The sequence below is a fragment of the Balaenoptera musculus genome, chromosome 15 (assembly GCF_009873245.2).
Source record: "Balaenoptera musculus isolate JJ_BM4_2016_0621 chromosome 15, mBalMus1.pri.v3, whole genome shotgun sequence".
NCBI lineage: Eukaryota > Metazoa > Chordata > Mammalia > Artiodactyla > Balaenopteridae > Balaenoptera > Balaenoptera musculus.
Genome location: NC_045799.1, coordinates 48,003,135 through 48,031,012, shown reverse-complemented (window position 1 = coordinate 48,031,012; position 27,878 = coordinate 48,003,135). Strand labels below are relative to the sequence as shown.

At 46.3% G+C, this 27,878-nt stretch overlaps 2 protein-coding genes across 8 annotated transcripts in view; one reads left to right on the top strand and one right to left on the bottom strand.

The window, feature by feature from the left end:
- Positions 1-1,744: 1,744 nt before the first annotated feature.
- The window catches only part of DZANK1 (double zinc ribbon and ankyrin repeat domains 1), a 68,366-nt gene continuing 42,232 nt past the window's right edge, over positions 1,745-27,878 (bottom strand). For 6 of the 7 annotated variants that reach the window (XM_036824946.1, XM_036824941.1, XM_036824947.1 and 3 more), the window contains 10 exons: positions 26,544-26,708; positions 24,990-25,197; positions 16,906-17,009; positions 15,746-15,820; positions 13,934-14,030; positions 13,111-13,211; positions 11,418-11,498; positions 10,765-10,892; positions 2,983-3,057; positions 1,745-2,572 (listed from right to left, as the gene is read on the bottom strand). In XM_036824946.1, coding sequence (XP_036680841.1) covers positions 2,449-2,572; positions 2,983-3,057; positions 10,765-10,892; positions 11,418-11,498; positions 13,111-13,211; positions 13,934-14,030; positions 15,746-15,820; positions 16,906-17,009; positions 24,990-25,197; positions 26,544-26,708 — 1,158 coding nt within the window. In that variant the 3' untranslated portion in view covers positions 1,745-2,448. The remainder of the gene's footprint in view (positions 2,573-2,982; positions 3,058-10,764; positions 10,893-11,417; positions 11,499-13,110; positions 13,212-13,933; positions 14,031-15,745; positions 15,821-16,905; positions 17,010-24,989; positions 25,198-26,543; positions 26,709-27,878) is intronic. The other variant, XM_036824945.1, reaches the window with a different exon arrangement.
- LOC118880859 (lysosomal-associated transmembrane protein 4B-like) lies at positions 20,356-21,094 on the top strand. The gene is given in 2 exon segments (XM_036824951.1): positions 20,356-20,523; positions 20,526-21,094. Coding segments are annotated over 2 exon segments (678 nt in total). The 5' UTR covers positions 20,356-20,414.

Here is a 27,878-nt window from a genome sequence, read left to right as displayed (position 1 = left end):
TAACATCCAATGACAGGAGGGGCACCCCACGGTGTCCACGAGAGGGACTCGCTGGGCGTCATCATAGAGCTGCCTGTCATGCCTGGTCCTCAGCACTTTGTACCCCCAGTTTGAAGGGAAAAAAGAGAGTGAATACGGGGATGAATATCAAAGAAAAAAAGACAGTAAATTACAGAAGTGTATTAGGCAGCGTTCTCCAGAGAAAGCCAGTCGGATAAACACAGAGAGAGAGATTTGTTATCGGAACTGGCTCGTGCTCTCACGAAGGCTGAGAATTCTCACCGCCTGCCATCTGCAGCCGAGACTCCGGAAAGCTGGTGACGTAGTTCTGGTTTGAGTACAAAGGCCGGAGAACCAGGGGCACTGGTGGTGTAGGGCCCAGTCCGAGGGCAGGAGGAGACGGCGGTCCCAGCTCAAGAGCCGGGCAGAGAGAGTGAATTCTCCCTTCCCCCACCTTGTTAACTCCCATCCCCACGTGTGATGCCACCAAACTGGGAGCTGGGATGGGCGGGGGCACATAGCAGGTGGTGGTGGGGCTTGGATGGAAGAAAAGCCTGGGGTCGCCTGTCTGGTGAGGAGGAAATCGTCCGAGGCCTGAGGGCACCGGGGAGCCCAGTGGGCGCTGTGATTGTTTTCCCATTACCATCCTAGGATAACGCTGATTGTAGAAAGATGGGAGCAGGAGCAGGGAGTTGGGTAAACTAAATTTCATTTCTTTTCACGTGAGGAGTCAAATCCAGATATATTTGTTGTAAAGATGTCCGCTTAAACTAGCTAATAAAAATAGCGAATAAAAGAGCTAACATCTAACTCTTCATACTTTATTCATGTGTGCTTTTTTTCTTTTAAAGGTTGACTTGCACATTTTATTTTATTTATTTATTTATGGCTGTGTTGGGTCTTCGTTTCTGTGCGAGGGCTTTCTCTAGTTGCGGCAAGTGGGGGCCACTCTTCATCGCGGTGTGCAGGCCTCTCACTGTCGCTGCCTCTCTTGTTGCGGAGCACAGGCTCCAGACGCGCAGGCTCAGTAATTGTGGCTCACGGGCCTAGTTGCTCCGCGGCATGTGGGATCTTCCCAGACCAGGGCTCGAACCCGTGTCCCCTGCATTGGCAGGCAGATTCTCAACCACTGCGCCACCAGGGAAGCCCCCATGTGTGCTTTTTATATTTTTATATTTATCTATGGAGTAACCTTCTGTTTCAGGTGGCCGCATATGGAAAAGTAAGGAAAGTGTTTTCTGAAGCTTACTGACGAGCGCAGAGCTTTGTTGTGCAGTTTCTCTTGCAGCCAACCCCGAGCCCAACCTTAAAGGAAGAGAATTCTGGAAAGGTCGTCCTGGCTACCCGAAGCAGACACTGTGCAAACCACCGACACCAAACGAGATGACTGGCCTCAGCGGGGCTCTCCGGACACTGGTTACCCTGGCAGCCGCTCCCTCCCCTTCTGCAGGCCGCCAGGCCAGGCGTCTACCTGGGAAGCCAGTGTCGGCACTGCCCAACCGCACTGGGTCTTGGGTCCCACTCTGCACCTGTCCCCCTGCAGACAGTCACCCACCCTGGGGAAATAAAGTGCAGGCAGTGATGCCAGCAGAGTCTATTACTTATTGCTGTGAGTTAATTATTCTAAATTAACAACTATCCTGTTTACAAATGTTAACAGAAACAATTTAGGGACTCCTACTGCAGCGTTAGCACCCAAAGATTGAAATGATGATCTGAAAAAAAGAGGAATCAAAATTACACATTCCTGCAATTGGTTTATTCAAAGCTTACTTGTCAACCAAAGAACAAGCCATAACAACAGGAATATTGATGAGTTTAGCTTAATAAGGAAAAATTCTAATAAGCTCAATCTTTATGCACTAACTAATTTGGAACCACTTACTAGATATTAAGCAAACAACATGCAGAACAGTACGTGGTTTCCCACGATTTGTCTTAGACAAGGGGACAGAATATATGTGTTACCTCTACTTATATTTTACGTGTACTCTGTACGAACACATACACATACTACGTACATTTGCTTATATAATCCTACACTACTTCTGGAAAGACACGACGGGCACGGATGTCACTGGTGGCCTCTGTGGAGGGGACGTGGGTGGTTGTGGGGCAGGGACGAGAGGGAGACTTCACAACATTTTATACCTTTTGGCTTAGAACCGTGTGTAATTTTATCTACTGAGAAATAATATTAAAGAGCAAATTCTAAGACAAGCAGCAATACACCACTGAAAGCATACACTAAATTCATCACTCTCCAGGGCATTTGGGGAAATACTCATGGGGTGTTGGGGGCTTATACTGTCACATAACTTTTAAAAGCTTATGAGTGCCTCTCAAGCTCAGTTTCCAAACCTCAAATACGCATTTCAAAAGGAAGAGAACAAAGCACAGCCAGAGCTGGGCGGTTTCTTTAAAGGAAGCCTTCGGGGGCCCTCAGGGCTAATGGTCATCCAGGCTGAGCTTAGCAGCAAAGAGCGAGATGACGGGGTCATCCCCAGTTTCCAGGGCCAGGTCATACGCCGTCTGGTCTCTTGCGTTCTTCTTCTGAATGCTTGCGTTGCATCTGCGAAGGAAATGGGGGTGAGCGGACGGACTCAGGTCTCCGAACCTTCCCTGCCTTGGAGGCCAGTCTGGGAGCTCCTGGCCCCTGTCCCAAACTTCCCCCAAGAGGCCACCGTGACCAGCCCTCAAGGGCGGCTCTACCCTGAGACCTGAGGGGTGCTGTGATCTCACACGTCCAGTGCCAATCCCGGCCGTGGGTTCCCATTGCATCAATGACCCACAACCAAGTGGGTTTAAGGGGGCAACGTTTTCATTGTGCTTTTAAAAGCCCTTAGTGCCCTGGGAGCCATGGGGGGATGGTGGCCCCATTATTGGGTCAGCTGTTCTGGAACCAGGACCCTCTGAAATCCTCACAGGCCAACAGGGGGATCACTGTGGCCATCAGTGTCCCTCGGAGGCCAAGGAACATACCCCAGTAAGGCAGTGATGCACTCCCTTCCTGCCAGGCCAAGCAGAGCTGCTTCATGAAGAGCTGTATTTTGGAGCCTGTTTGGATGGGAAAAAATCCCTGGCTAAATCCTTGGTTCGCATCCTCAAGAAACTGGAGAAGAAGCAGTTGACCAAAGGGGCCTTGGTTTCACCCATGACCTATTTAACTAACCCAGGAAAATCTCTTGACTCTGCCCTCTCTGTTCCTTTCCTTGGAGGATTTGGAGGGTAAGCTTTGATATCAGACAGAAAGTGAAAAGCTATACACATATTCATTTTTTAAAGTGAGAAACCCCACAAGGATCTGGTTTGTAGTCAATTTAGCAAATGCTAATAAATACTATGTTAGTATATTTCCTGCAAGAGTTCATGGAACGCGTTGGACACGGTCTCACCCTTGGCTTGACCCTTTGGGCACTGTCTGTATGACAATAACCTTTCAGGGCTGCAGCTCCTATTCTTGTGTAGGGACAATGACCTTGGCTTCAGTGAGTTTGGCTTGTGTGATATGAAAATAAACACCAATCTTAGAACCCAGAGGGCAGGCCCAAGAGGTCAGACAGCATATTTCGCGATGTGCCAGACTGTCTCTACCTTGCCTGGTCAGCTTTGGCCCAGTGAGTGAGCAGTGGATGCTGCAGTGGAGGATGGGGTGCTACCTGCATTCTAGAATTCATGAAAGGCTCCTGCCCAGAGGTGGCAGGAGTGATGGAAGGTGGGAGTCGTGGCTGAAGACAGAGATGAGATGAGCAACTGGAGGTCTGCATTCTCCTGGCCCTGCTCTTTCCCTCGACACCCCCACCCTGTCCCCTGCACCCGCAGATGTACCTGCAGCCATACATTTATCCCAATAGAGAAAAAGGATGGTGGCCTCTTTTCTGAAGGAGATAAGCAGAGCCTCTGGCAACTTCCACGCCCAGAGGGAAGCCTTCCACTTGTCCCAGCCTGAGAGCAGCTTCATACACCCACAACCCACCCCACCCCCACCCCAGTTGATAAGCTCCTGTCATACACACAGAATTCCCACTCATCTAGCCCATTCCGCATTCTCAAACATGGACGGATGACAAAGGATCACACACATCTGAGAAAAATCTGCAGCATCAAAGAAAAATCAAACACAAATGTGAGAAATTTAAAATGACTGAAGACAATATTAGACAAAAAGAGAAGGCTATGAAGAAGAAGCAATCAGAACAAAAAGGAGCTCTTAGAAAGTAAAAATATGACTGTTGAAAGAAAAAGTATTCAGCAGGAGGGTCAAGAAAATCTCTCTCTTAAAACAGAGAGAAAAAGGGAAATGAAAAATATGGGGGGAAAAATTAAAAAGACAGACAGAGGGGGTCAATTCAAGTGGTCCACCATCTAACTAATAGGAATTCTAGAAAGAGAGAATCGAAAAAAATGGAGGGGAGAAAATACCAAAGAGATAAAATTTCCCTGAGCTGAAGAAACACATGACTTTTCAGACTGAAAGGGCCAAGTGGATGAATGAACAACAGCACATGAAAAAAATACCCCTTTGAAATTTCAGAACATCAGGGATAAATGCTTCCAGAAGGAACAAACAGGTCAGAAATGAATAAGAATTTGCTGTCGCATTTTCATGGGCTATGCTGGGTGCTAGAAATCATGAGAGCAAGGCTTGATTATTTTGAACACAGAAATTAATATCAAGGTATTAGTAGTCAAGAGTGAAGAGAAAAGAAAGTCATTTTTGATATTCAAGGACTCAAAAGTTTTTTTCTACATACCCTTTCTGAAGAAGTTACCTAAGGCCACACTCTAGCCTGACAAGGGTCAAAACCAAGAAAGCGAAAAATGTGAACGATAACTGTAGGTGGATTCCAGTGAAAAGAAATCCCATGATGACCACTGTGCAGCAGGGCCAGAGGGCTGTCAGGCAAAATCCGAGTAGGAAGTATACTCCAAGAGGGAAGTCTCTAAGAAAAAAAGCACTGAAAAAGTAAGAAACCAGGTAAGATTATGGATGTGGTGAAGGCATGTTCTTTTTCAAACCAGAAAAAAACAAAGGCAATCAGAAAGTCCAGGAAAATCAAAGTCACACACAAAAACACACAAGTTGTTCATGGCTTATGAAAGAAAATGAAATGTGACCTGATTTTGAATAATTTATGGTGTGTAAGGAGAATCTACTTGACATTTCTGGTGAGAAAATTTTACTTTGAGTGGCCTAAGTGTTGTTTTCTTGAACCTACAAACAAGAAAATGTAATCAGAGTATACCAATGAACGATATTTATGTAGCTATTATAATGCAATTGCTCTTCGTGCTTTTCAACTATTGCAATCAACCTATGGATGAAGAATGGATGTCTTCATTATGTTAACACAAGTAAATATAGCTGTGTTGTAAAAAGTAAGCATATACTAATAGAAGTTGTGAGATGGAAGGGGAAGGAAAGGTAGAGGTAAAGGTAGAGAGCACTAATATACACTTATATGCACTTACATCCAGGTGAGTCAAGAGATATCACTGACATCATTGACAGATGATGATTGAAATATAGGAGTTTAGGCATATCATTTATATTTTAACAGTAATTAATAAAGAACAAAAACCGGAACAGAATGATCAAAACATGAAGGTCCAGTCAGCAAGCAAAATCATCACCTATGACAGCAAGAATCAGCAGATACTGTCTAAGCATGCTAAATCAAGAGTGATCGGTTTAAGTGTATTGTTTAGTGACAGAGATATAGGTGACTCTCGGGAGAACTTTAAAACATTTACATGTAGTTGTCCTTGGAGACAAGGACTGGGGGTGAAGAGGTGAGGGCAGCAGAGGACCGCCATGCCCTTCCACAGGATTTGATTTTTCAATCATGTCCACGTCTCACTTCGACACAATTAAAAAGTGATTTGGTGCGTATGAATAGTTTTCAATAAACATACACAATTTAAGAAATCTTTCTGCCAGACTAGTCATAAATAAGGCAACGTCAGTACGACTAGGCCAGAAATGAATGATGAAATTGGTGACTAAACCTCCCCATACTGCTCTGTACCTAAATCAAGTCTGTCCCAGACTAATTCTGGGAGTCTCTGGTCCTGGGGGGTGGGGGTGGGGGCCTTTCCTGACCACACCACACTGGATTCTCTTATCTGGCTTTATTTTCTTTGTAGCACTTATCATGCTCTGAAATTACTCATTCATTTGCTTACTTGTTTATTGTCTGTCTCCTCCACTAAACTGTAAGCTCCATGAGGGAAGGGAAGTGATGTCTTCATCACTGCTGTATCTCCACCACCTAGAATGCTGACCAGCACACAGTAGGTGCTCAGAAACCACTAGTAAAATGAATACATCAATGAAAAGAATGAATAGACAAACAAATTAAGGGAAGGAGTATTGCCTCCAAGATTGAAACCCATGTGAATTGCAGGAGAACATAACTATGAACTCTGCATCCACCTGTGGGAGGGTAATCCTCTGCCTGATTCGGGCTCCAGAATCAGAACTGACCAGGTAATGAGAAGGCTTTCCATTTTCCAAAGTCAATGAGAAACTTAGCACTTTCACCGGTTTTGTGTTGCAACAGAACTCTAAGTGTCCAACCACCCTAATAGTCTTAGACCTTATCTAAGTTTAGATCTTATCATTCATGTAATTTCAGCTAACTTATTTGGCCAAGGCTCCTGGTGCCAACTAAATCTGAGTGGTATGATTGGTTAGTTTCTCCTCATATTTCTCCAGAGGCAGTAAGTGAAAATGGCAAGGCCATGTGCCTTATGACAGAATTTCCATGACTTTCCAAAGATCTGCCTTTGGTTTGATACAAACAGTTCCTGCAAGCAACTAAGATTTGGGGATCACCCTTCATGTTGTTGGTGCTGGTGGTGATATTATTGTTATTAGTTTGATCAGATCAACATAACTGAGCTGTCAGGCACGGGGGAGAGTCCCGTGTCCAACAGCACTGTGAGGTCACTCCTTACCACGGACCATGCTGGGCTGATTCTTAACGTCTCAGTGTTTGTAAGAACAGCCTGTGGACCCTCGCTACTCAAATTGTGGCACCTGGACCACTGGCATCTCCTGAGAGCTTGATAGAGATGCTGGATCTCAGGCCTGGCCCCATCCAGACCTACCAAATGTGCATTTTCACAAGATCCTTGGCTGATTTACATACACATTAAAGTATGAGAAGCATTTATCAAGTTTATCTTCTTAGAGTTTGGTGCATTAAAAAAATACACATGCCCTTTCCTTAATGTGAAAACTTGGACTTGGGAAGGCTTGGTGACATCTGTTAACAGAAATAGAACTTAGAACTTAAATCCAGTTGTAACACCTTTCACCCAGGGCTTCTGTTATTTAAGCCCCACATGGTTATTCTCCCAGAGCCAACTCACCCCCATCCCCATATCCTATGTCAATCATCATGCAGTTGATACTTTCCGTTCAAATCCTGATAATCCTCTTTTTTCATAATCACAGCTTCACGACTGCCACCGTTAAAGTCCAATCATTAGGCTCCGGGCACTACAAACGATCTCATTTCATCCTCCACTAACTCTATGACCCGAGTTCGATTATCCCCATTTTACAGATGAGAAGACCTAGCAAGAGGAATATGTTCATTTTCTCCACATTTTGCTCTCTCCTGCCTCCACACTGTCCCCTGTCACCACAGAAGACTCTACTTTCCCCTCCTTTAGCACAATTCCCAGTGGTCACATTCAAAGTGTACATTTTTCACGAGGTCTTTCAGATGACCTCTCCTGGGCTCTAAGTCACTTGAATTATTTGTTCATCTACTAAGCACATGTGTGAGTGCCAGCCTGGTGCCCCCAGATGTGCCAGGGCCACCTGGTCACCTGTGACACAGTGCTTGTTCCTCTCTCGGGGAGCTCAGAGGACCTGGCTGTAAATTCAGGGTGGAGGGGTACACAGTGTGCTACGGGGGTCTGACCACGGAGGTCTCAGTCACACCAGACACCAAACTCCTCCTCATCTTTCATCTTTCCTGCCTCCCCGGTGGCATAAATAAGGCTTCACTGTCACCTCACCCCCTCAAGTTCCTGGGGCTTCACCATGCATTTACCATTTGAACTCAGATATATTCACAGGGTTGCGGCATCTCCTAGGTGGACTCAAGGCCTTCTGTCTTCACAACTCTCCCCAGGCTGAGAGCAGAGTGCGTGTTCTATTTACTCAGTAATGGGGCTGGGGGCGGGGATCGCTGATGGCTAGATTTTCTGGGTTGGTGGTTTCCTGCGTAACCACAGTTTGGTTTTGGAAGATGATGAATCATGACTCTGCCAACGCTTAGCTGTGTACCTAGCTCCCCAAACAAGTTAACGGCAACACGGCGAGGGCACGAGACGGAGCGCGTCCTGCCATCAGAACTCCTGCTGTGAGTCTCCTCCTCCGAGGAGCTTGTCATTGTCACGGCAGACCTTCCGGAACGCGGGTGGCACAGCAAGTACACTGTGGTGCCCTGTGAATTTGTATCATAAAGACACTTTCCTACTAATGCACAAGCAACGCAAACTGTTTACTCCAATCTAAGTATCACGGTGAATTAAGGTACACTCTCTCTCTTTGCAAATCCTGAATTACCTAACAGAATAAATCTCCACAGGTGAACCTCTAAGTAAACTGATGGTTGCATTTTCCTCACTTGCCTGCTAGGGCAGAGCTCAGAGGCTCGATATTTGAAACTGCCAGTGAAGAAGGGCAGCTACTGTCCAAAAGCAAACAGCATCTCTCTGTGTCCCTCTCCTCGCAAGACTTTTTGAATCCGTGTTGCTGAAGTCTGCTGGTAAGAGGTGTCAGCTTTGGTGGAAGATGTGTATTTCTCCTCAGCCATCCCCTTTCTGCTGAGTATGAGTTTATTCTGGTAAGAAAGACACAAACATGGGAACCAGAAACCCTAGGGAGGGGCTTTCTGCTACCGGCCAAGCTGCTGGACAGAAGCTACCTGTATGGAGACCACCTGGGTTGCCTCTCGCCATTAGCTAAACAGGCTCAGGGTGAGAAGAGAATGTTAATCCTTGTTTGCAAAGGCCAAGTCACGGAGCCTCTTTTACAGGAAAGTCAGATCGCCAGATGGCTTGTGCCTGAAGAGCTGTAGACAGTGGAGCCTTGAGGTCATGTTCCTGGGCCTACAGAGGTCCAGCTGTGGGGCAGAGGCCGGGTGGACCCAGGCCCAAACCCTGTGAACTAACAAATATAAGCCACACTCAGCAGAACTGGCTCTCAGTGGAAAAATCTGCTTTCTGAACCCGCCCCTCCCTGACCCCACGTGAGCTATATTCTGCTAACAGTAACCATGACAATGCAGGGGGAGTGACAAAGGGCTATTACACGTCATTCAGCTAGACCATATAACCACGGCCGGCGTTAGACTTAGTAGAAATTCAAGGAGATCACACGTGGATAGATGTCAGTTTACAGAATGGTAATGAAGCAACAATGGAAACTGAGGAACACCAAAGAGAGACAGGTCACCTGTTCCAGGTCCAGAGTTAGGTTCATCCTGTTAGCCGGACTCTTCATAAAGCCAGGACTCATCACACTTAAGCAACAATTCAAAATGTGCTCAAGCGAGTTTTGTATCAACCACAAACATTATACGTAAATGCAATTAAAAAATCCTTATCTGAATTATCCAATTATAAAGCATACCTTCACACAAAACAAGGTGTCATTATTTCTATTAATAATGATAATATAAGTGTAGGAATGTAAACGATGAAGCTGACAAGGTATGACGCCTGTGAACCCCAAGAGAACTTGAGAAAGTAAATTCCAGCCATCAAGTGTGTACACCCACAGGCCAAATACTTTGCTACAAAATTAAACTACTGATAAAAAGGGGGTCGTGTCTACTGACACGAGTCCTATTGGGCAGAAACTTTAAAAAACGCACATAGAAAAATTAAGAGAGAGATATTTTGAATAAAAACGCTAGAGGAAATTTTGAAACAGAGGAGAATAGAAGCAAAGCTATTTAACTTTTGTCCCCTGTGCTCCTTGCCAACCTCGGCAGCGCGATTCACAGAGCGGGGCCCCAGCTGCCTCCGTAACAGTGCGGGCGGCAGAGTGGTAGACCTGCGATTCCCCCAGATGACTTCCAGTTCAACAGCTTGGTCAGCGGGATGTAAGCAGCTAACGGCGAGGACCTGGACTCAAAACACTGTCCACCCCACGTCTCCCAAGTAATCTGCAAGGGAACAGTGGGCTCACAAGGCCGGGTGGCGTCAAGGGTGGGAAAGTAACAAGACCATCCCACGTGACTGGGGATCTCGTCATCCTGCTTCCCAGCTGCGGAAACCGAGGCAGCAGGAGACGGCGTGGTGAACCCGCGTGCACCGCCTCCCCCCGGGGCTGTTCGCATCCACGGACGACCGGATAAGGTTTTCTTTCTGCAGCAACTTCGCGGGTACATTTCCCACCATGATGAAAATCATGATGAAAACACTGCTTAACACTCAACGGCTAAGGATTTGCGGGCCCACAAATATAAATAAATTCATGAGTTAACAAAATGGACCATCATTTATCAAAGCTACTAAAAGTTAGACAATCCAGTAGTCCATTTAAAAACCTCTGTTTTACCCAGATTTGGAAAACAGAAGCAGTTAAGTCTCTCATTAAGGCCAAAATGGGTTGAAATGGTTCCTAAGTGGTTCAGGTTGGACAGGGCCTGCAAACTGACCGCTCGGAGGAGCCCCACCAAGTACCAGCTGGCTGCGACCTCACTCACAACTCTCCCTTCCTCGTGTTTCACTTACGGGCCCCACTGCTGGTCCACGTCCGCGCCCCTCTGCACGAGAACCGGGATCGCTTCATGGTGCTTGTTCGTGACCGCCAGGCTCAGAACGGGCTGGTCTTCCTTGTCACTGCAGTTGGGTTCTGCTCCCTGCAGCGTGTAGAAAAGGACAAACTTGCACAAAGCCTAAGCTCAGTGGCACCCGCTCGCCATCCTAGTAAGTATAACAAACCCTTGATGGAACTAAACTGCTTTAACTCAAAAGAAGCAGGAACCCCAAGACCCAGCCTATAAAGACAGAGCTGCCAAGTCATGTGGGCAATCAAACTTGTGTTTCTGCTCCCCCAGCAGGAGGCCAGGCACCTGGGTGGACAGCCTTGCTTCTTTAGGAAACATGATGGTCACACAGGGTCACAGACCAGGGATTCTGTCCACCTTCCTGCACTTTATTTGGGTTCCTGTGCACCTTTCTGCCTATTTTCTTTGCTATAAAAATTAGCAACAGGTAACAATTAATGTAAAGTTTTTGACTAGCCGTTTAGCCCACTTCCAGATGGTTTTAAATTAAGCGGCACTGTGATTATCACAATATCGAACAAAACTTCCGTCTGAAAGAGATGGGGTGGCAGGCCTGGCTGAGAGCCTCAGGGAGGCGTGTTCTTGGGCTGCACTTACTTCATCACGTAGCTGTTCCATCACAGACACTCTTCCTTCCCCTGCTGGTCCGACTTCCTTCAGCAGAAGCCTGTTTTCAGGCTGCGGGATCACAGAAGGTGGTCGTTTCCACGGCCGCAAAATCTTTTTACTGTCACGTCCCACTTGTCCAGGCTCAACCCTCAGGGCAAATGTTTCCTCTCCTGGATAAGTTCTGAGTCCCAGGGACAGGTGAGTGTGAGCACGAGCGTGTATGTGTGTGTGTGATGTGTGTGTGGGGTGTGCGTGTATGTGTGTGTGTGTGCGTGTGTGTGTGTGTGGTCTTCAACGGCCAGCAGCACAGATAAACACATCTAATGTAAATCTAGCCAGTCTCTGAGGCCTTGCCTGGGGGAAGGACACCACACTGACATTTTTTCGTGTTATTAAGGACGGGGATGCAATGAGAAACCTCATAAAACCCCAGGAACCACACACTAGTTTTATTATGAACATTTCGAGGAAAAGCAACCAGGTGAATCCTAAAGTTTACGCTGCATGCTTTATAAGGTGTTCGAAATCAGCCTGAGTGTGACCACCTGCCTTCGGAGAACCCCGCCCCCGACCAGGCTGGGTGCCCGTGTACGTGCCGGGAGGCCCCGGGGCCCCCCGTGACTGAAGTGGTGGGGCTGGAGGGGAGAACTGACCCTGTGTCCACCTCCACCTCCAGCTCACTGCCACAGCCAAAGAAGGCCGACCGGAGGGCAAGGTGGTGGGTGAGCAAAGGCACCCACTGTCTCTCCAAAGCTCCCGTTAAAACTATTCATGGCCCATAATTGTGAAAAACAAAACTCTAACAGCTGAGGGAAACCGGGAAAGGGTACCGTGCATGGATCAGAAATGGTGAAGAATCCCAAAGATTGAAAGCAGATGGAATCAGACTGACAGGGAAATCAAAGCCAAGAGGAAAACCAGCTGCAGACCCCAGTCATGTGAGCGTGTTCTCTCCAGGGAGCCCAGCAGGGGGGCGGGCGTTGGGTGTGGCTGAATCCACAGCGTGTTATTAAAGGGCTTTACCACGAATCACGGGGATGGCCGGCATCCTCCCTGCTCTCCCGAGTAGAAGGGCGGGAAGCTTTTGCTCCCTGCTTAAACCCTGATACTATTTTCCATACAGTTCACAATTTGCCTAACAGAGGCTTCTCCTGGGAGCACTGGGCCTGAGAAGGGCGAAGGGCAGAGCACAGACACGGGACGGGTTTGGAGAGCCAGGAAGGAGCGGAAACCACCGCGGCACTCCCACTACCACGCTCACCAGCAGAGGAAAGGCCTTCCCACGCTGGCAACTTCGGGGACCCTCCACCCACAGAGACCGCAGGCCCACAGACCCAGCTGGGCACCCGTGCTAATCAAGCTAGCCCTTCGTTTATCAACATGACCTAACAACCAAGGATCATCACATGTTCGAGACAAACCAAAAGCAAGAAAGAGAAAGATGAGCAGATAGAACTGACCCCAGAGGAAACAGGTGATTCAGGAGACTGAGAACTTTAAAATAATTCCAGTGAATAATCTTGAGAGATTTTAAAGGTTCTGCCTCCATAAAATAAAAACACACTGCTATAAAAAAGGGAACAGAAAATGAAAAAGTATTCTTCCATTTAAACAATCTCAAAATAAAACATTAGATGAACAGCTGAAGAAGACAGCTCTAAGGATCAAGGAGAACACATACCGTAAGCTGCTGCTTCTTCTCTTGAAACGTTTTGGTCTTGAAATTCTTGGTCCTTGCGACTTTCTCCATGGTGTCTGGGGTGCTCTGGCTGTAGTCAGTCACTGGAATGACAGGAGTCGAGGACCAAAGTGAAGCCCCCCACCACTCCCATCATGTAAAGAGCCACTCTCCTGCCATGCCCCCCTCAAGAGGTCGGAAGGAGGAAAAGGCTTTTATAGAAATTTCTATTTGATGAAACCTGGCCCGAAGGACTCCTGGGGCTGTCCTTCTTGGTCCAGAACCAGAGGATGGGGGTGGAGGGAGGGGAATAAAAGGGGCTACAGTTCTCAGGCCCCAAAGAGTACCCCCTGCCCCAATTTATCTCCCCAGTTCCTGTGAAAGACTGCAAAGGTCTCATGCCTGACTTTGGGGAGGCCAGAGGAATAACATGGGTGGAATGTGAAAGTAAGAGGCCTGGCTGGGCTGGCAAATTTAAAGCAGTTCTCTCCATCCTTGCCAAGTCACTGTGTTGTTTTTGGTCAACGGTTCTTTAGGTTTTTCTTTTTTAATTATTATTTTTTCATCCAGGTTTACTGAGATGTAACTGACATCCAGCACTGTATGAGTCTCAGGGGCACAGCATGATGATCTGACTTAACATACGCCATGAACTGACGACCACAAGAAGTTTAGTGAACAGCGTCATCTCGTATAGAAACAAAATGAAAGAAACAGAAAAAAATATTTTTCCTCGTGATGAGAACGTGTAGGATTTACTTTCCTGTAACAACATCCATATATAACTGGTCAACCGTTTTAAAGTCCCCGGAAGGGGACAACTCACCCAGGTTGGACCCGCTGCCGAACAGCCCGTTCCCTCCCTCGGTGACACTGCTCAGAAAGTGGTCGCTGAAATTCACCGCCTTGTTCAGGTAAAGGTTCTGGCCAATGAAAAAATTCCAGCACCATGAAAGATGAGGCCGCCGCGTCCCAGCAGAATGATCTCCCTTTTCACCTGCTCCTCTTTCTGTTAACGACAGCCCTGTCTACCCAGACAGTCAAGCCTGCAGCGTGACCATGCTTGCAGACACCTCCCTCACCTCACCGTGATGTTCTGTCCATTCTGCCTCTTACGCAACTCCTCATTCTGGCCCCTCTTCTCACACCGAGATCATTGCAACAGCCTCCAAACAGCTTCCTGCCAGCCCACCTTCCCTGTGGCTGCCCCAGCCCCTTTATACAATGAACGTATACGTAACTGTGTCCCTCTGTGCTTACAACCCTTCCGTGTCTTGGGATTAGGGTGGCCTGACGGGGAGGCTCAGGCTGCAGAGTCTGTATCCTGGTTTGGTCACTTAGTAGCTTAGGGGCCTTGGAAGAAGCAAGTTGCTTAACTTCTCTGAGCCTCAGTTTCCTCACCCGTAAAGCGGAAAGATTATGACCAGCCTCAAAGAGATGTTGTCAAAGCAAAATGAGGTTACATGGATGTCTATAAGAGGAGGACGGGTGATACACAGGCCAGACCCGGGATTCCGTATCCACCTGGACCGGTTCCACAGCGTGGCACCCTGCTCCTGCCATCGGGAGCCACCTGCTACTTCCTGAGCACAGAACACGCGGGCTAAGAAAAAACACACAGAACCTGGGACACATCCCCGACTTCTACGTGATGGACAGCATATTGCAGATGCTCTTGTGTCTGTCCAGTTCCCCTTGACCAGTCAGGTACCATCCCAGCTGCCACGCTGGCTGCTAACAGCTCACAGCTGACCCCCGTCTCCAGCTGCCCTCAGTAGGTGAGGGCTGACCTGCCCTAGCGGTTATGCCCCTCCCCCCCAGCCTCAGGTGGGGACAACTGTGTGGTGTGACTCGCCGTGTTCTGCGTCCCTCAGTCCCATTCTCCTGAAGCACCTCCCTGCCCAAGCTCTGCTGCAGCCACACAACCGAAAACACAGCATTTAGTGCTTTCCTTGGTTACAAAGCACATTCACGTGTATCTTCCCACTGGACACTCCCAGCCTCCCTGTGGGTCAGGCAGGGCCCAGGTATCTGTCCCAGTTTTAGAGACATCGTTAGCACCCTGCCAGGTCACGGCCAGGCCCGAGTTCCCCTCCTTTTCCTTGCCTTCTTCACTTTCTTCTCAATCCATGAATTAATCTTTTGTATGTTGTGACTTCTTGTCCAATGAAACTAAAGCTGCCTGTATCAGTTAATGTTTGTCACACACTTATGGGCTCCATGGCAATGTTCCAGTTACCAAATGAGAGGGAAGATCAAGGGAGACATGGCCACAAAGTATGGCTTATTTTTATAGGCAAATAGGTCAAAGTACATATCAGCAAACATTTCTGTCAGTCTTTCGCCTATACTCAGACTTCAGTGGGTATAAATAAACCTGAGAACTACAGGACCAATAGGGTGGGTGATAATTTCTGTTCTTACGACATCTTTATTTATGTGCCTGAAAGCTGGCTTCTCTGAGGTTTAGCTCAGTTATTTATCTAATTCTATGAAATTGCTGGCCTCCAGTTAAGTTTCATAATATTCTAAACTCTTCCTTTCTATGGATTATGCAGAAGCATTTCAATAAATCATAAGCTACCATTTACTAGGTCAGTCAATTTTGAAATGAATAACTTCCGGCGGTTTTACTCACCTTGTTTGAGACTTGAATATAATTCAGCCTGATGCTAACTTCATAGCCATCCTCATGGACGGTAGCAGAGATGAGCTTGTAAAAAAGTATTAGAGAGAATTCACAACCATGAGTGTGGGACTCAAAGCTCGGAGCCACAGCCAAGAAATTCTGAGATGCTAAGCTGTACATTTAATCAAACATTTAATTAACACAAAGGAAGGCAGGAAAAGAGAAACAAAAACTAGATGAAATAGGACACAAATGGCAAAATGGCAGACACAAATCCAGCCTTCTCTATAATCCCATTAATTATAAATGAACTAAATACTCCAATCAAAGAGCAGAGACTGCCAGATTGGTTAAGAAAGCAAGACCCAAATTGATACTGTCTACAAGAGACACACTTTAATGAAGCCACATGGCTGCAGGTCATCACCTGGCAAAAGGTGACCTGGGGGGGCCAGGCCTTGGCAATCAAGGGCCAAGTATTCAGGTGAGCAGCTGTCTCTGTAAGTAGCGGGAGGAATTTAGATCAATGGGGCTCAGCAAATGCTTTAAGGATCAGATAGTAAATATTTTAGGTTTTGTGGGCCATATGGTCCTTGCTATTGCAGTACAAAAGCAGCTACAGATGATAAGTAAATGAATGAGTGTAGCTGTGATCCAATAAAACTTGATTTACAAAACTGGTGGCAGGCCAGATTTGCCCCACAGGCCACAGTTTGGAGACCCCTAGATTAGGCCAAGGAATTAATAAACCACCAAAATAGATTATCAAAGGAAATTGAGCAATACTTGACAATAACACAGTTCCAATGTTGGCCTAACTTAGTGGCAGAGGAGTGGATGGGCTAACTTTGAAAGGTTCTTTTAGTCTCATGACAGAGGAAAACATCTTCTCACAGATGTGTGTCTTTATAACAGCAGTATCCCTGGGGTCTGACAGACCTGCTTCAAGTCCTGAATCCCCTGAGACCCAGAGTGTAGTCTTTGGCAGGTCACCAAATCTCTCTGAGCCAGTTTTCCTGGATGTCAAATAAGGCAAGGAGGCATGGAAAGCGGGGCAGGAAAAAGAGAAAGGGCAAGCAAAGTGCAATTTCAGGACAGTCCGTGGGGGCAACCTCAGCCTGATCCCACGGGATGCTCCAGAGAGGAAGTCCCGCTCAGAGGCCACCCACCTTTCCCATCCTGGGCTCTGCAATCAAGGCCCGGAATTCAGGGTTGTTCTGAGCGTAAGACCGGAGGTGAGCGGAGATATGGTCCACTTGTTTTCTCCAGTATCCTAAGGAAGGAGAGAAACCCAAACACATGGATGATTTTTCTGAGGTGAAGGAGGAAAAGTGTCAGCATGCAACATGCATTTTCAGAGAGCTCATTTCTCTTTGCCAAACTCTGTGATGGTTTTTGCTTTCTGAACCTCGACTACGTACCAGAATAAGTTCCATGAATATTATAGAATTCCAAAGGAGCGTATTTTGATTGCCATATCTGGGGTCTTTTTCTTTTATTCTTTTAAAATTAACCATATTGAGAAACAATTTACTAATAAAGTGCCCGTATTTTAAAGGCAAGTGCCCCTGTTTTGAGTTTTGGCAAGTGTATACATCCCATCGATATGGAGAGCATTCCCATCACTCCAGAAAGCTTCCTGTGCCCCTTTCAGTCTGCACAGGGTTTAAAATAATTCGAATTCATTGCCACCATTTAAGGCTTGAGAGATTTCACATGAGTCTGGTTTCTCGTGCGCAGGTGGGCGATGCAGCAGCACTGGGCCTGCCCTTCTGCCGGGCCCGGCTGCCTGGGGCTGAGGGGTGGCTGCCCGCTTTGGACGGGGCAGGGCACTCCAGCCGGCCACAGCCCTTGCAGGCCTGGCTGCCTGCCTTGACTTCCTGGCTCTGCCCTGTGGCCACTTGAGTATGAAAACCTGCATCGGATCCCACCTCATCATCTTACCAGTGAGGACACTAAAGCTGAGAGAAATCGAGTGGCCTTTGCAAGGTCACCCAGACATCTAAATCTTACTCGGCCTTACTTTCCTTACCTGTAAAATGGGACTAATACCTCTCACCTCATACGTTACTGTGACACCAAATAAGAGAACCTCAGTGTCTTAGTTTGGGTTCCCCTGACAGCAGAGCCTGAGACGAATATTTAGGACAGGCAGTTTCTTTTGAAGGTGACCCTGGGAAGCACGAATGATGGAGCAGAAACAGCAGGACAGGGCAGGAAGGGAAGCCAATTAAGCATCTGTTAAAAGCTGGTCAACGCCGTGGGCAGCGGGGCTCCATCCTGCTGGGACCTGAGAGGAACCCGGCAGAACACACCCCAGGTCTGTGCACTGGACAGAGGGACCGAGGCATTCACTCTCCGCCCCGGGCCCGTGTGTGAGCTCCGGCACTTCTGAACTGCACCCGCCTGTGGACCGGCAGTCTTCTGCTGCTCTGAGGCAGCAAAGCAAAGAGATGCTGTGGCACGTTTGACGAGGGACGCGAGCAGAGATGCGCAGAACCAAGCACCACGCTGTGCTGGGATCGGGCGGGCAGAGGGGTCTGGGCATCACGAGAGTCGGCTGCGAGTAGCTGACATAACACCAGAGGGAGCACTGAGCCCAGCACAGGGTTTGGCACAAAGTAGGCACATTCATCCCACAAACAGTCACCGAGCACCTCCTGTGTGCCATGCACTATCTGAGGGCTGGGGATACAGCAGTGAACAAAGTGCTTGCCCTTGAGGAGTTCACAGGTGGACCCAGAGAAAATACAGGTAAATAAATAAATACTCAGGCAGGAGTATGCTAAACACGAAGATCTGACTGAGAATCTACAACAGATGTACAGTTCCAAGATCAAATGTCAACTCTCAAAAGAGCCTCCAGGGAGGGCGTTATGGAAAGGCTGGGAGGGGTGAGGGGGTCTTTTGGAAAAGGTCCTGGCAAGACCGTAAGTCCTCTTTTGGCGGGTGAGGTCTGCTCCCTCCCAGCTCGGGATGAAAGAGGGGGTTCCAGGGGCTGCCTTCTGCTATAGGGAACTGAGGTCCCATGTCTATTATCTGTTGGTGCCAAGCTAAGCGCCCCATAACCTGGTGGTTTAAAATGTCAGCCACCTGAGGCCTCACACTTCTGTGGGTCCGGAGTGTGGCCAGTGCCCAGCAGGGACGGCTCATCTCCGCCCCACATGGTATCAGCCGAGCCATCAGCTGAGGCTGGGGGTCCGAGATGGTCTCATCCCTGTGGCTGAGGCCTCGGCTAAGATGGCGCAGGGCTGGGGGCCGCCTGGCCTCTCTCTTCCCGTGACTGCCGCCTGCACCCGCTCAAACGTCAGCAGTCTTTGTGGTGGCTGTTGGCTGGGCCCTGAGGCATCTGTCCTCATTCAGCGATCTGTCCTGACCTCTTTACACGGCACTCACTTCCTGGGGAGTAAGTGCAAGCTCCCAGCCCTCCTAAGTCCAGGCCCGGAACTGTCGTGGTGTCTCTTCTGCCACTTCTGCTGATGAAAGCAACTCGCAAAGGCCAGTCTAGATTCCAAAGGAAGGGAAACAGCATACAGGGGTGGGAGGGGTCATTCTGGTCATCTCTGCGGACGATCGACCAGGACACTCATGCCTGGAAGACAGTGGACTGGGTCCTGACGCCCAGCTGGGAAATCCACGAGGCAAGAGAAGAGCTGGGAATGACTGACTCCCAGCTCTGCAGCCCAAGGAACTCAGGGGACCTCATCCCCATGGAACTATAAAATAAACATTTAAAGTGTCTGGAAATGGTTCTAGGGACATAGAGCAAATACAGAAACATCTGAAGAAAAAACTGTGCTAAAACTCAGAACAGCAAGAGTCTGTGGTGTTTGAACCATGACCCACCCCCTTCTCTCCTCTCTCAGCTGAGCACAATGAAAACTTCATTCCATGTGGTTCAACCATAAACACACAGCTCCCTCTCCTCCCACCTCCCAGCTCCCAGCTGGAGAGCTACGGAATCTTCCCAGAAGAAGTGGGATTCAGTGTTTCTCATCCCGCCCCCAATTACCTGCTGCAGAGACCAAATTCTGGGCAAATGCAGTCAAGAGTGGGGGCCCCCCTCCTCTGTCCAGCCACCATTTATGGGATGGATGCTCTCCCTTGGGTCTGGTACACTGAGAATACTGCGGTCCAGGTCATCCTTGTCCTGGCTTATTTGTAAAGCAGAGGTCTCATAGTAGAAGAGGCAAGTCAAGAAGACCAGAGGTGACAGCTGCACCCCCTTCACTGTGTGCCCAGCTGCTGAAGAGAAACACACCATCGTCCCCACCCCCTGATCCAGAGCATTGGCTCAGATATTTTGCACAAGGGAAGATAAGACAGAGAGCTCCGAATCTCCATAGGAACCCACTCCTTTGGCAAGAGTGTGAGGAAGTTCAGGCCTAAGGATAACAATGACTGATGTGGTAAAAAGCAATGAAAAGAAGCCTAGAGATAGGAGTTAAACCATAGGCTGGCCAGCTTACCAAAGAGAACCACAGAACAGCTAGGAAGAGCTCTCCTGAAGTCTGAAAAATATCTCAAACACTGATCTCAAAAACTATCTCTGTAAAGAATCTAAAATTTAATTGGATCAGGGAGCTGGCAGCAGCCGCGTGGCGGGCCCAGACCCACGCAGCCGAAGCTCCTGCAAACTTGGGCGCGCGCTCGCGCCACTGCGCCAGCGGCCCGAGCGATGAAGATGGTGGCCCCCTGGACGCGGTTCTACTCCAACAGCTGCTGCCTGTGCTGCCATGTCCGCACTGGCACCATCCTGCTCGGCGTCTGGTACCTGATCATCAATGCATGGCACTGCTGATTCTATTGAGCGCCCTGGCTGATCCAGATCAGTATCGCTTTTCAAGTTCTGAACTCGGAGGTGACCTGGAGCTCATGGATGATGCCAACACGTGCATTGCTATCGCGATTTCTCTTCTCATGATCCTGATCTGTGCAGTGGCTACTTATGGAGCATACAGGCAACACGCGGCCTGGGTCATCCCATTCTTCTGTTACCAGATCTTTGATTTTGCCCTGAACAGCTTGGTTGCAGTCACTGTGCTTGTTTATCCAAACTCCATCCAGGAATACATACGACAGCTGCCTCCTGATTTTCCTTACACAGATGATATCATGTCAGTGAATCCTACCTGTTTGGTCCTTATTATTCTTCTGTTTATCAGCATTATCTTGACTTTTAAGGGTTACTTGATTAGCTGTGTCTGGAACTGCTACTGATACATCAATGGCAGGAACACCTCCGATGTCCTGGTTTATGTTACCAGCAATGACACTGTGGTGCTGTTACCCCCGTACGATGATGCCACTGTGAAAGGCGCCGCCAAGGAGCCGCCACCACCTTATGTGTCTGCCTAAGCCTGGAAGTGTGGCATAGCTGGGAGCGACGGCTTGACTTTCATACATCAGAGCAACAGTTCTTTAATTTTACTTCTGAGATGAGCTCTCTGAGCTTATTTGTTGCTGAAAGGCTACAATTAAAAATTTTAGATGGTAAGTTGAAACTCTCTGTAGTTTGAAACCTATGGTTTAGCTAGAGCACCGTGATAGAGTAACTGTAGAATTCTTTCTGTGGGGTTGGGGTGGGCTCCCCTAGTCTTCGCTCAGCATTGAAACTACCCAACAATCCGGGTGGACCTTTTGTCCAAGGAGGCTGTTGTACGTGCTGAGCCCCAGAGTTGAAGGATTTGTGACACTTTTCTCTCCATTCCCTCCTTTCTCTTTTGAAAGCGTAAAATCAAATCAAAATTATACAATGCTTTTCTTAGGCCACTCCAGTTTATAGAACAAACCCTTAGGAGAAAAGGAATGTTAATCGTGTAAGGAGTCCATATACACACATAAATAAAACAAGAATTTCCTTAGATCCTTTATGATTTAAATTCAGTGACAATTTGAGTCTGCTGGTCAAGGATTTTGTCCACGGGCTAGATTGAGACCCTTTGTCAGTTCCCGGCAGTGAGGACAGTCAGTCGCCACCCCGGTGGCTGCTCTTGTACACCCATGTCTGGGGTCACGGCACAGTGTGTTAGAGGGGAACCGGTTGGTACTGTGTTGTATCAGGTTCTCCCTTTCTCACAGTTTCCCATCCCCACTCAGAGCCTAGCCTGACTCAGGGAGGACATCCATCAGCTTTTGTCAAGTGGAATTGCTTATATGTATTTACCCAACAAACTGAAAAAAGGTTTTCTTCTCTCCCTGCAAGGCACATCCTACTACTTTAAATTTCTGAGTATGCCTCATCATCTTTTAAAATGAGTGTAAAACGGACTTCAGAAAAATGGGAGGTGGCGGGGGTGCTTTCCTTGTGAAATGCCCTTATCTTGACTACCTGAATTTCAAGGGACTTTTATATATTCATAGGTTCAAAAGTCATAGCTCTCCTGTTTGTTCATTATTGAATGTGCTGTAAATGAAGCCATTTGCAATTAAAGTGAGATTTGCCCACATTCCAAAAGAAAAAATTAACTGGATCAGCTTGTAGAGCAATTTACACCCCCAGAGTGTGGTGGAAAGTAATAAAGCAATCAGTCAGCAATAAGTGGAACTTAAAGGCTGGTTATGGTCAGGGAAAGAGATGGTCAAAGAGAGCCTCGCCAAAACCACGGTCATCCTAGGGTGACAGGGTGCATGGCCAAGGCCTCACTCTCCAAGGAGCAACTTCAGAGGCTTCCCACTGTGGGGGTGAGACAGAGCTCAGGAACCTGGTCCAGCTGGTCACTAAACAAACAGACAAGCAAATAACAGTAACAAGCCTGGAGGCGAGGTCAGTACCCAGAGTTGCTACAATATGTTATTTTAAATGTCCATGTTCCAAAAAAAAAAAAGAAAAAATTAAGAGACAAAAAAAAGAATGCAAAGAAACAAGAAACTGTGATTCATACACAGGACACAAACATTTAGAAAAGAATGAGTAAAATGGAAGACACAAATTCAACTTTATCAATAACATTAAATGTGAATGAATTTAACAACCCAATCAAAAAACAGAGATTTTAGACACTTTAGATTCAAAGATACAAACAGATTAAAAGTAAAAAATATGGAAATATATATATCATGCAAACAGCAACCACAAGAAAGCTGGACTGGCTATACTAATACCAGACAAAATAAATTTTAAGACCAAATAAAATGTTACTAGATAAAAATAGGGACATTTTATAATGAAAAAGGGTATCATGAAGGTATAACAATTATAAACAATTATAAGTATGTACCTAATAACAGATAACCAAAATACATGAAGCAAAAACTGAGGGAAATGATGGGAGAAATAGACAACTCAGCAATAATGGTTGGACACTTTAATACCATATTTTCAAAATGGATAGAACAACTAGGCAGAAGGTCAGCAAGAAATAGAACACTTGAACAGCACTCTAAACTAGCAGGACCTAATGGACATCTACAGAATATTCCACCCCCAAGAGAATATATATTCTTCTCAAGGGCACATGGAACATTCTCCAGGATAGATCATATGTTAGGCCATGTCAAGTCTCAATAAATTTAAAAGGGTTAAAATCATACAAAGTATGTTTCTGATCACAATAGAATGAAACTAGAAATCAATAACAGACAGAAATTTGGGGAACTCACAAATATTTGGAAATTAAATAATTCTTAAACAACCAGTGGGTCAAAGAAGAAACCACAGGGGAAACTAGAAAATTAATTGTTGAAAGAAAATGAAGATACAACACCAAAACTTATGGGATGCAGTGAAAGCAGCACTCACAGGGAAATTTATAGTTGTAAATGCCTACATTAAAGAAGAAGAAAGGTCTCAAATCAAGACCTGAACCCCACGAAATAAATAAATAAATAATTTCACCTAAAAAAAAAAAGACCTGAACCTTTGACCTTGAGAAACTAGAAAAAGAGCAAACTCCACCTAAAGCAAGAAGAAATAAGGAAATAATGAAGATTAGAGTGGAAATTAACAAAAGACAGAACAGAAAAACAATACAAAAAATCAACAAAACCCAAAGTTGGTTCTTGAAAAGAGATCAGCAAAATCGGCAAATCTTTATCTAGACTCACCAAGAAAAAGAGAAGTGACTCAAATTGCTAGAATCAGAAATTAAATAGGGGATATTACCACCAACCTTATTGAAATAAAAAGGATTATAAAGGGATACTGTGGACAACTGGATGCTAATAAATCAGGTAACTCAGATGAAATGATGCTCAGCATCATTAGTCATCAGGGAAACGCTGATCAAAACCATACGGAGACACTGCTCCACACCCACTAGGATGCTTGTAATGAAAAAGTCAGATAATAACAAGTGCTGATAAAGATGTGGAAAAATCGATACCCTCATACACTGCCAGTCAGAATGTAAAACAGTGCAGCCACGTTGGAAAACAGTCCAGAAGTTCCTCAGAAAGTTAAACATGTTACCATTTGACCCAGCAATTGCACTCCTATGTACATACCCAAGAGAAATGAAAACATTTGCCACAGAAAAATTTCTACGTGAATGTTCAGAGCACCATTATTCTTAACAGTCAAACCTGTTCACACACACACACACACACACACAAAGCTGGACACAACTCAAATGTCTATTACTGATGAACATACAAACAAATGTCATATATCCACACAATAGAATATCACTGAGCTATTAAAAAAAAAGAATGAAGTACTGAAAACATGTTACATGGACAAAACTTGAAAACATCATACTAAGTGAAAGAAGCCGGCCACAAAAGACCATATTATATGCTTCCACTTATATGTCCAGAATAAGCAAATCCATAAAGACAGAAAGTAGATGAGTGATCGTTACACCCTTGGGAGGGGGATGTACAGGGTTTACTTCTGGGAGGATGAAAAGGTTCTAGAAATGCAGTGGTGATGGTTGTACTGCTCATGTACTAAATGCCACTGAATTGTACCCTTTAAAATGGTTAAGATGGTGAATTTTATGTCATGTGAATTTTGCCACAATAGAAAAAGAGATTATGGCAGCCAGCAGTAACGACGCAGACTAAGCACATTTCTGTGTTAGTAGTACACATTCTTATGTGCGACTTCATTTACCAACACAACAACAGGGCTAAGAGTCAAAACATGCTAAAAGTTTAAGGAAGTGCTATTATTCACACAAAGCAAAATTACTTGAAAAAAGAAAAATAAAGGCACTTCTTGTACATAAAAATGAATCGAAAGGAAGATAAAAAACGGAATTTTCTTTCAGGGAAAGAGTGGGTTTCCTTCTGAGAGGAGAGGGTGTCTCACCTCTCCCTGGGCTGACGGCTGTGAGGAGAGGTTTATGGTCACTCATTTTCTCCTGTCTCTGCTTCTGAGAAGCCATTTCCAGTTCTTTTTTTGCCAGGAGGGTCCCAGATGGGTAGAACAGGCCAGTGGTCTGTGTGCCCACATCCTTCTTAGGCCCAGCATCAGGCTTGGGCAAAGGAACATTGAGGGGCTGCCAGGCAGATCGAGGCTGTATGAGCAAGGCAGAAAACATAAAAAAAAAAAAAAAAAAAAACCAAACCAAAAACTATAATGTAAATTAATTAATTCTCCATTTTATCACAGAAAACAATTCTAATCAGGAGTAAAAGTGTCTCCAAAACATTGTACTTTGAATTAAAAGGGGTTTTCAGGCCTTGCCTCACCTTCTTTGCTTGTTTTTCCCAGCAACTCTCAGCCTGAACCTTGAAGCCAGCCCCACCCCTTGTCCACTGACTGTCTGAAATTCGGCAAATCAACTGATGCTCCCTGTCCTGCCGCCTGAGGTCTGGAAATCTATCCTCTCAGCTCTACAGTCCAGAGGAGCATAGACTTTACTACCCATCCACACTCAACTACTGGGCACCAACATCTTCTCTGAGACACTCTCCTGCATCTGGGCCTGGGGACCTGAGAGGACCACCATGTAAGGATGTGTACGTTGCACACTGCACAAAAGCATTGCATCTAAAGGGGTAATATTCACATAGTGGACATTGTATGTTTGCATATTTATTAGGACAATTTTTATGGTAAAGAAAATGTCTAACAAAATTAGTAAATTACAATCAATTTCCAACAGATGGCAGTCAATTGTCTTGAGAAAAAAAACACCATGTCTCATTTGCACAAAGGTGCCACCTCGGTTATTGGCAGTCCCGCGATCTGTAAGTGTTTTCATTTGGGTTAAGAAACCATGAACTCCCTAAAATGAATGCAAAGTTGCTGAGTGCACGTGCATTCTCTCTAACAATCATCAATCTTCAAATTCTTCTAATGAAGAGATTTGAAGAATCTAAAGAAAAGAAGAAACCCAAAAAGTCTTTCTGTAGCTTAGACAAATTCATAAAAGTCTAACACAAAGCTGGTTACAGATTAAGTCCTTCTGAAAATAACCTTGTGAGATTTTCCTCAAATATGCCCAGCTGTTATAAGTGGCGAAAGCAATTTTACGAACCCAATATAAGTTTTCTAAAATATAAAAGAGCAGGGGGAAAGTTCTTGGCGTGCTACATAAGAAATTCACGAGACGAGAGTACATTCTATCCCATGTATTTTAAAGCTCCCTAATGACATTACATCTATTACCTTGCACACGCAGTTAGACCTCGATTTACTACAGATAAATGCATATTTACATCTTTGAATTCTGAAGAAATCACTCGAGTGTTTGAAACATAATGTGGTTGAAGTTATTTACACACCCAGTTGAAAGTCCACGAGAAAGGTCTAAGTGTTTCGGCTCTCTTCCCCTGGGTTGGCTCACAGGGTGGAGAACACAAATTCAGAGTCACAACCCCGTCCTGGGTCCAGTTCTTAGTACCATGGAGGCCTCACCTCAGCAAAAGGGCCACGTTCCCCAGCAGCCGGAGCCAAGCTGTTCTCCACACTAGGTCTTGCCAAGGACTTCATGTAAATACCACAGGAGCCACAGAATCGTGCAGATGGGTGATTGCTGGCTCCACATTTATAACAAACGGAGGAGCAAGTTGCAACGCCAGGCTAGAGGATAGAAAATACTTTTATATTTTCATGAATATCAGAGACACAGTTTTCCCATACAAATTACGCCCATACCGTACAATCTGCCGCCATCCAAAGAACACAGGCCCACACCCTCTGACCCTGTAATTCTACCTTCTAGAATTTATCCTACAGATGAACAAATTCACAAAGAAGTATATTCAAGACCATTCCCTGCAGGATTGTGGTTTTAGAGGAAATAACTGGAAACAGCCCTAAACGTCCAGCACCAGGGGGATGGTCTAAACGCGCCACGGGACATACAGACAGCAGAAAAAATGAGGAGGTTACTAACGAGATACACGGCTAGGAGCAAAGAACCGGGTCTGTGTTCATATTAAACTACCAGTTACTTATTAAGGCATCGAATGGCTGAAAGAAGACCTCAGAAAGTGGGTAACAGGGATTACTTCTGGGGGTAGGAGCCGTGGGACTAGGACGGGAAGGGAGACTAACCCTTCACACGAAACCTCTTGCATTATTTACATGTGACCCTTACTCCAATAAATAATTTTGAGTGTTTCATTAAAAAGGTAAGCAGACAATTCATAAAAGAAGAAAACACCAGGAGTCAACAGATGAGTGAAAAGGTTTAACCTCAAAAAATGCAGATGAAAACAGCAATGAGAGACCTTCTCAATCTGAGAGAACTAATGATCTCTGTCTGCAGATTCTTACGGAAATAGGTGCTAGGACCCAAATCCCAAGAAGCGATTTCAGCAAGGCTGTGGAAGGGAGGAGCCTGGCTCTGGGGCGGCCCTGAGGCACAGAGAAGCTGTGTTAAAACCCCCATGGAGGGCTTCCCCGGTGGCGCAGTGGTTGAGAATCTGCCTGCTAATGCAGGGGACACGGGTTCGAGCCCTGGTCTGGGAAGATCCCACATGCCGCGGAGCAACTGGGCTCGTGAGCCGCAACTACTGAGCCTGCGCGTCTGGAGCCCGTGCTCCGCAACAAGAGAGGCCGCGATAGTGAGAGGCCCGCGCACCGCGATGAAGAGTGGTCCCCGCTTGCCACAACTAGAGAAAGCCCTAGCACAGAAACGAAGACCCAACATAGCAATCAATCAATCAATCAATCAATCAATAAATCTTAAAAAAAAAAACAAACCCACGGAGGCTCCCTATCAAACTCAGAAGCAAGCTTCCCCTG